The sequence below is a fragment of the Hyalella azteca genome, unplaced genomic scaffold (assembly GCF_000764305.2).
Source record: "Hyalella azteca isolate HAZT.00-mixed unplaced genomic scaffold, Hazt_2.0.2 contig10761, whole genome shotgun sequence".
Lineage (NCBI taxonomy): Eukaryota > Metazoa > Arthropoda > Malacostraca > Amphipoda > Hyalellidae > Hyalella > Hyalella azteca.
Window position 1 is genome coordinate 190,266 of NW_025940784.1, and position 8,271 is coordinate 198,536.

At 38.3% G+C, this 8,271-nt stretch overlaps 1 protein-coding gene across 1 annotated transcript; it reads right to left on the reverse strand.

Moving 5' to 3' along the window:
• Positions 1-901: 901 nt before the first annotated feature.
• On the reverse strand, positions 902-7,766 carry LOC108680828 (neurotrimin). The gene is made up of 10 exons (XM_047882574.1): positions 7,712-7,766; positions 6,236-6,363; positions 5,861-6,071; positions 4,439-4,597; positions 4,170-4,295; positions 3,809-3,984; positions 2,141-2,258; positions 1,786-1,938; positions 1,513-1,584; positions 902-1,060 (listed from the first exon to the last, which is right to left on the reverse strand). The coding sequence occupies exons 1-10, from the start codon at positions 7,764-7,766 to the stop codon at positions 942-944; spliced, it is 1,317 nt and encodes a 438-aa protein (XP_047738530.1). The 3' UTR covers positions 902-941.
• Between the last annotated feature and the right edge of the window lie 505 nt (positions 7,767-8,271).

Genomic DNA, 8,271 nt, shown 5'->3' on the forward strand with positions numbered 1-8,271 from the left:
CGATTTTGTACATCCCCACGTATATCTCCGCCCAATTTTGTACATCCCCGCATTCATTACGTCCGGTCGCCAAGTTTTTCTCCCATAAAACCTTCATATTTCATATGGAAGTCTTTCAGAAGCATTCGGAGCATTTTTAGCGCATTTTCTCATTTATGGAAAAAATGCCCTATTGTGCTCGTCATGTCCGTCCGTCCGTCCGTCCGTCGATCTGTCCGTGACTTCACGTTTTAGTTGATTTTGAGAAAATGCGCTCTCTGTCACTCACTGCAGTGAGTACTGAGTTATATTTTTCAACAACTTTCGTGTAGACAACAAAAAAAACACTTTACTTCCAAAATTTATTAATATTAACAGTAGCAGCATTACAAGAACACTAGAGTAACAGTCATGTAGTCCGGCGTGATATGTGCTTATAGATGGTCACAGTGGTAGATATTTTGCACTGTCGCTCGAAATGACCTTAAACGCTTACATTTTGTAATTACTACGTTTAGGATGCATTGTACAATGAACGATACGATTGAAAGCTTGATTATGATATGATAAAGCATTAACAATAATGTAATGTTACATGTAGCACATGTTTGATACTTTGGCACATTCTACTCAAAAAGGTCAAGGTGTTGAATATGCTGAATATCTCCAATTATTTTATTGAACAAACTATTTTTGAAAATTAGAATTAAATCTTCATATTTGAACTTAACACAACATTCAATGAACTTATGTCATCGTTTTTTGCCGACATCTGAGTTGATAACATCAGATAACATGTTTACAACAAGTTTGTACTCCTTTAGAATGATTGTTCTACAAAAACCCATCTGAGCAATTCAATCACATATATTTACAATGGCTTACACTACCTCGAGACAACTCAATGTTCAAAATACCCTAATTATAACATTTTAATTATTCAAAATCAATTATATTGATTTTTATGCTTGTCCGTTCATAAAATGGTTGGCGAGGAACAATATCGTCTTCACTACGAGCAAATCGATGAGCAGGAACCATTGAGGTGGCCGGGGGCGAGGGCCTGCTGAAACGCTGCCTCCTGTCGGCATCACGTGACAGTTTCCACATTAGGCATTTAATGTTATAGCTAATTAGCTTAATAAATTTACAGAAATATAAAAAAATCAGCTGTTGAATATGCACGTGCTACCTCCAAACAAATGCAATGGATTAAAATTCAGTGTTGTAATTTTTTATTGGATCAGTGACAGTATTGCAAGGTGAAATTAGTTTTTTACGTTTTTTACATGAATACGCTCGAGATTACAAAATAATGTAAAAGTTCCTGTTCAAGACAACCTAGCATCCGGTAATGCGGAGCACCTGATCAAAAATAATAAATGCATTTCTGGACATCGAAAAAAAACGCACAAGCTGAATAAATAAATAGATGAAGATCTGAATGTCAGTATACGATAATAATTGTGATGACACTTATATTGACAGCGTCTCATAAACAAGATGTATGGTAAGCACATCATACTGCAGTACCTTGGAAATACTGGCCCGTGTGTTTGCGTGGACTGGGCGCCGCTCCAGCGCCTGGCGCGGGGGCAGAGGGGTCTAGGGGTGGGGAAAACACTATTCCCACCATCACTTTTTTTATTGTTATCAGGATTTATAAAATGTATTCACGTGTCTAACTATTATCAATTATTATGAAATCAATCATTATTAAATGTTAATATTAATGATGATCTCTTAAAATCTAGATGGACTAGTTCATTGTATAATTAACATTAGATCACACATTAAGAGACTCACCAAGTGTGCTGGGACCCCACCAAGGGATGAAGGGGGGTGGGGAAGAGGTGGGCCACCAGGTGGTAGTGATGGCGGGCAATTGTGATGAAGGTGGTGGTGAGGTCCAGCCTGCTGTAGTGGTGATGGTTGTCGGAGGTGTCGTGGTCGTCATTTCTTTTCCGAAACGACATAAAATTTTCATAAATATATATGAAAAGACGGCGAAAAAAATGCCTAGGAACAACGTATTAACCCATATGTATGCATCGATACTTTTTGATACTTAATTTCCATTAAAATACTGATCTTAAATATTATTATTTTCACTATTTCTATTATTTATGCCCATTGCCGAGCACAACGCAGATGTGCTCACCGAAGAGCGTGAAGGAGAGCGCATCGCTGCCCCTGGCGTTGCGCGCCTCGCACTTGAAGCCTCCGAAGTCTGCGCTCGTGACGGCGCGCAACAGCAGCGAGCTGCGCCACCGCTGCGGCTGAACCAACGGCACAATATACATCAACAAATCTGTACAATTTTGTATTTTTTGTACAATTTGTATATCTATGAATGTATTTGTTACAACACTTCTCTTTAACTTCACTTCTTGTTGTTTGTTTGTTTGTTTGTTTGTCTGTCTGCTACAAATCTTATAATCGATATTTAACACACTTCTACCTGTCCAATCGATCTGAAATTTTGCACACTTGCGTAAAGTTGGATACAATGCATGAATCAATTGATAAAATAAATAATTTTGAAAATTAAATTTTTTTCAATATTAAAAAAATTGACAAAATAATTTTGTCAGCTACAAATCGTTTAATCTATATTTAACACACTTCTACCTGTCCAATCGATCTGAAATTTTGCACACTTGAGTAAAGTTGGAGACAATACATGAATCAATTGACAGAATAAATAATTTTGAAAATTAAAAAAAAAATTTCAATATTAAATAAAATTGACAAAATAATTTTGTCAGCTACAAATCTTATAAATGATATTTGACACACTTCCACCTGTCCAATTGATCTGAAATTTTGCATACTTGTGTGAAGTCAGAGGCAATGCGTGAATCAATTGACAGAATAAATAATTTTGAAAAAATTTTATATATTAAAAAATTTTGAAAAATTAATTTTTTTAATTTTCGAAAATAAAATGAGAAATTCATTGTACATCTTTAACATTGGAGACACTGGATTCTTTAGAAGTGTTGTCTTTAAAAAGTAATTTTTAAACGTATATTATTAAAAGAAATACCCGCGTAAATTCGCTGATAAATCTTTGGTAACATTCCGAGTTTAAATTTTGTGTGTTTTTTTCACCTTATAATCAGCATTTTATATTAGGACCACAGGAACGGCTAAACCAACGTCACATTATTTGTCAACAAATCAGCACAATTATTTATTTTTTTAACATATCTATAAATGCATTTTAAAGCAGAAATTACAGCGTAAATTTGCTGTAAATCTTTGGTAATATTCCGAGTTAGAATTATGTGTTTTTTTTTAGCTTATAGACTGCATTTTAAATGAGGATCAACACGGTCTAAAACAGTGCATTAAAATCAAATCAATAAATCAAAGTTTTCATTTCTACGCCTGTCACAAATTTGAATACGATATTACACCCTGCGTCCAACAGAATTGTTGTCATAACCTGCAGTTCCTCGTTGACAACGGCATTAGCAGACTCAGCAACTGCCAATGCAAAGTGTAATTTTGCGTCTGTCATATATATAAGTAAAATATTACACCATGCGTCTGACTAAACTGCTGTCCTTACCAGCAGTTCCTCGTTGACAACGGCCTTGGCAGACTGAGTAACTGCCAATGTAATGTTTCATTTTACTACCGTCACAAATATAAGTAAGACATTACACTGTATGCCCAACTAAATTATTGCCTTTATCTGCAGTTCTTCGTTGACAACGGCCTTATCAAACTCATCAACTACCAATGCAATGTTTCATTTTACAAGCGCAACAAATATAAGTACAACATAACACCATATATACAACTAAATTATTGTACTCACCTGCAGTTCCTCATTAACCACGGCCACCCTCGGGGACTCGGCGACGACTCTGTCAGCGGCGTCGCGCCACGTGAGCCGCGCCGCGGGGTGGGCGGAGAAGCTGCACGAGAAGCGCGCGTCGCCCCCCAGCACGGCGCCCACGCGCACGCTGCTGGGGGGCTCCAGCACGGGGGCGACTGGGGAGAAGGCAGAGGTGGGTCATGGGGTTGAAGCATGAATTATTCAGTGAATAGATCATGGGGAGTGGTGAAGGGGAGTGAGTAAACAAACATCTATTTAGTGAACCCGAAGAAAAGTAACCTAATGATATTATTAAAGAAAACTTTGAGCAGCACACGCTTGCTGACGCTGCAACACTCACAGTTGACGTTGAGCAGCACGCGCTTGCTGACGATGGGCGGGACGCCGTTGCTGGCGATGCACAGGAAGGCCCCCGCGGAGCTCCGCTGCAGGGGACCCAGGCGAAGCTCCCGCCCCACCCACTCGTCTGTGAAGAGTTCATGAAAAGAACAAGATGTAATGAAAATCACCAATTAATATATGTTGGTAAAAATAAGAAAATAGTCCCCAAAGTTCACTCCAATAATGATTTAATAGCAATAACTGTCCTCCAGCCATCTTTGGTCTCACCGGCCGCTTTGCCTCCGCTGGAGATTTTTGCGCTGTCCTCCCTGACCCAGCGGATGGACGGCTGAGGACGACCGCGTGCGTCACACGTCAGCGTCACGTCCTGGCCTTCGTCTGCAGTGACGTCTCGACTGCTGCCGACGTCCACTATCACAGGTGGCACTAGAAAAGCACAAACACTCACATGGTTTATTGAGTGTGCGCTTTTGCTGACTTGTGCGTATGCTTAAGCTTGCGAGAAAATAATCATTTTTATCTATTTGGTCTTCGTCAGAGCATAGAGGGAATTTAGAAATTGGTATTTTATTTAAGTTCTTATTTTGTCCTGTCCCAAGGCGAGTTAACTTTTTTTCAAATGAAGACAAATATTTACCAAAAACATATCCTCTTCAAAAACATATATATAGCCACGATCCACTTTTATGCTCAGCTGCCTATATACCTGACAAGAAGCGAGGACAAACCTAAATATATTTTAATTTCTTTAAACTTATAAAAGTTTGGAATACTTCCTTTTTCATGAATACAAGTTTTCACGGAATATTTTTACGAATATAAGATTTCACGAAATTAAAATTCTAGATCGTGAAAACTGATTTTACTAATCCTATCAATTTTAGACAAAATCCATTAGTCTCATATCAATAGTGTGAAAATTCCATACGTATAAATGACAATGCTGCAGATGGGCAGTGATCTGAAAGTAACATTATGGACCCCCAAAGGTTGTTAAATGGACGACGCCATGAATTTTTCACCAATCATACGGACCGTTCAGTGCTGACCGTATTCAAACCGTATGGTTTGACCGCCACATCCCGACCATTTCGAGCCCCAGCGTTCGACCAGGACTACCAAAATATTCCTGATTGAACCTTCAGTTCACACTACGCCCCTACAAGATTGAGCCCGAGGTTTGGCCACAACAGGCCAATAAAATTAACACCATGATTGATCAAATTAAGCAGCACTACGACTACGATTTCCAGAAGGATTGAGTAACAGGAATTGATTGTTACCAACTACATTGATCACCAAAAGTCCACTGCCGTTCACCGAAACCTTGTGCACCAGAATTGGTCCATTATTTATCAACCAAATAAAGCACGAAAATATAACGGCTACTCACCACCCTCAACGAGTGCAATAGATCGACAGCCATTCAAGAACCACATTAAGCACCATGTTTCGACTGTTACTCACCGACCACATTGAGCACCAGAATTTGACTGTTACTCACCGACCACATTAAGCACCATGTTTCGACTGTTACTCACCGACCACATTGAACATCAAAATTTGACTGTTACTAACCGACCACATTGAACACAAGAATTACACTACTACTCATCAAGCACATTGAACATGAGAATTCGACTGCTGCTCACCGACAACATTGAGCAATATAATTCAAATGCTACTCACCGACCACATTGAGCCCTAGAGTGTGCGTGAGGGTTGGCTTGGTGTTGAGCTGACAAAGGTAGTCACCCTCGTCCTTCTCGGTGACGCCGTCGATGTTCAGCACAAAAGTTTGTCCTTCCCTCGTGACTGAAATGCGCGGATTCTTGGTGACGACCTGAGATCCTGTTGCTAAAACAGCGCGCCTCGTAGTGCCTTTGTGGATCCACGCCATCTGAGCAGAAATCGTAATGTGCTAAATTAGAACCACCATTAAAGAAAACGAAAAGCTTCATTAAAATAAGAAGTTCCTGAGACAATTTATTCGGCAAATATCTCCTCATCACATGGTACATGCCTTATCATTACCTGGATCTATTTAATTCCCGACGAACTTACCTTGAAGTTACCAAGTGCATCGACAGCGCAGACGAGGCGTGCACTACGACCCTCTGCGACGGTTATGTTACCAGGACGTGACACGAACCGAGGACCAACTTCATCTCCTGATGAAGTCCCCGCCTCAACTGCGGCGTGGGTAGAGTAACAACGGAGAATAAAGTCTGAGATGAAATGGAACATTAACGCTCATGAATACTGTCTGGGATTTAAATGAAATGAAATAAGATCACAAGGAAACTACGTCTTGACGGGTGATCTCAAGAAAAAAATCAAATATTTTAAATGCATAATAATAATAATTATAATTTTCTGAACAATCACTGGGAATTTATTGACTGATATGCATAGATGTGATGGGAGCCTGTGAATGGAAAGTGAACCACGATATATCAATTGATTTATTCATGGAAAAGATATTAAAATTACGAACAAGATAAAAAAAGGAATGATGAATCTGTCGACCGAAACCTCGTAATTTAATTAACGAATTAGACACTTTGAATTTCGGTCAAAAGATGGGTCTAACACGTTGATATTCATTACAAATTCTGAAACTGTCGGTAGAATCTCGAGAATCTGGTAACACTGTTCAGAGCCTCAAGGCACAGGAGTAAGAAGTTATTACGGCCTCCTTCCTTTGAAGGTAGATAATTTTCAATTATTTTTCTTTCATAGAACATTGACAGGCTTCACTTGAGCGCGGCCTTTGATGCATTACAACGACATCTTCGAAGCTTCATTAAAGGTAAATGCTTCCATCACATTAATTCGCCTTGACAATAACTGACGCTTTTCTTTCTCGGCGTTGAAGGAACCCTTGTCTCCTCTTGTAGCGTATATACGAGATTTGCGCCAGACAAGGTGTCGTTCTCCTTGTACAGGGTTTAATTAATTCCATGCCTACTATTTTTACTTGCAAATAACGCCAGATATTTGAAACAAAGAGTGTAAATTAATTTAAATTAATTATTGAGTGGTGGCTCAAGAAAGGGCGACTCGCATCTCATCTAGAAACACATAGGCACAATAAAAAACATGGATGTATTGATGGCACCTAAAGCATATATGTAAATCTCGTTTATTTATTATTAGGTAGAAGTAACAATTATAAACAATTGAATTTACAATTTATGAATTATAATAACCTATTCATGTTATACTAGTAGCTTTATATTTCTTGAACAAGCATCATTAACAGTGATTTACCATAAAGAGTCTTCGTGCAATCCACGTACGTACATCCACCATGATGCTAAAAGCCACATCATCAACTCTGTTTGCTACAGATGTATAATCTTTTAATGAAGAAAAAGCCAGAAAGCAAATCTAGGCGAAAACTCAATAAAAATTGATTGACTTCAGGGTATATTTCAAGATATATTCTCTAATATTCAAGTACCTTAAAATCATTCTATTATTATATATATAATGCATTTCTTGAACTAAAAAATATAATGAAACCACATTTCTCACCTGAAGCGCAGATGTACATCAGCCACAATGTCAGGGCCGCCGCGTGTAGCTGCATTCTTGCAAGCCCCGACGACGAGTTATTCAAATTTCCTGCAACCTTTGCAACTCACTGAATTTCAATATGGGCATTTGTGAGGCGCAAAATATTCTGTAGAGAAAGAGCCCTCAACTGATTTGATTCAATTTGCATTATGTTTCTCAGAAACAGTTAGATCTTCACAATTCTTTTGATTTCACTATGATAAAGGATTTTCTGATAGAAATTACTAAGCTGTAAACAATAAAACAAAGAATAAAATATCTAATTTTAAAACGAAATGAATCATTTCATTGACATTGTCACATTTATTATTAAGTTGGTGTAAAATCGTCAAGCACAATCTTCGAGAGAGAAGTAAAATCCCAGTTAGAGATTATTTACTGTTCTCACCGACACCTTTTTGAAGGCTCAATTTATTTTATTCTGGTAATATTTTCGCTTCTTAGCTTAACTTAGACTTTCCGTAGACGACCACAAGATTACAAGCTTCAACAATCTTCACACTGAACCGAAATCATAA

Excerpts from the sequence above, each read along its gene's own strand:
- LOC108680828 (XM_047882574.1), bottom strand. The coding sequence starts at position 7,766 with ATGCAGCTACACGCGGCGGCCCTGACATTGTGGCTGATGTACATCTGC. Across the intron at positions 4,598-5,860 it reads TCTAGGGCTCAATGTGGTCG|TGCCACCTGTGATAGTGGAC; the intron begins GTGAGTAGCATT and ends GTGCTTTTCTAG. Across the intron at positions 1,585-1,785 it reads GTGGGGTCCCAGCACACTTG|ACCCCTCTGCCCCCGCGCCA; the intron begins GTGAGTCTCTTA and ends CCCCACCCCTAG.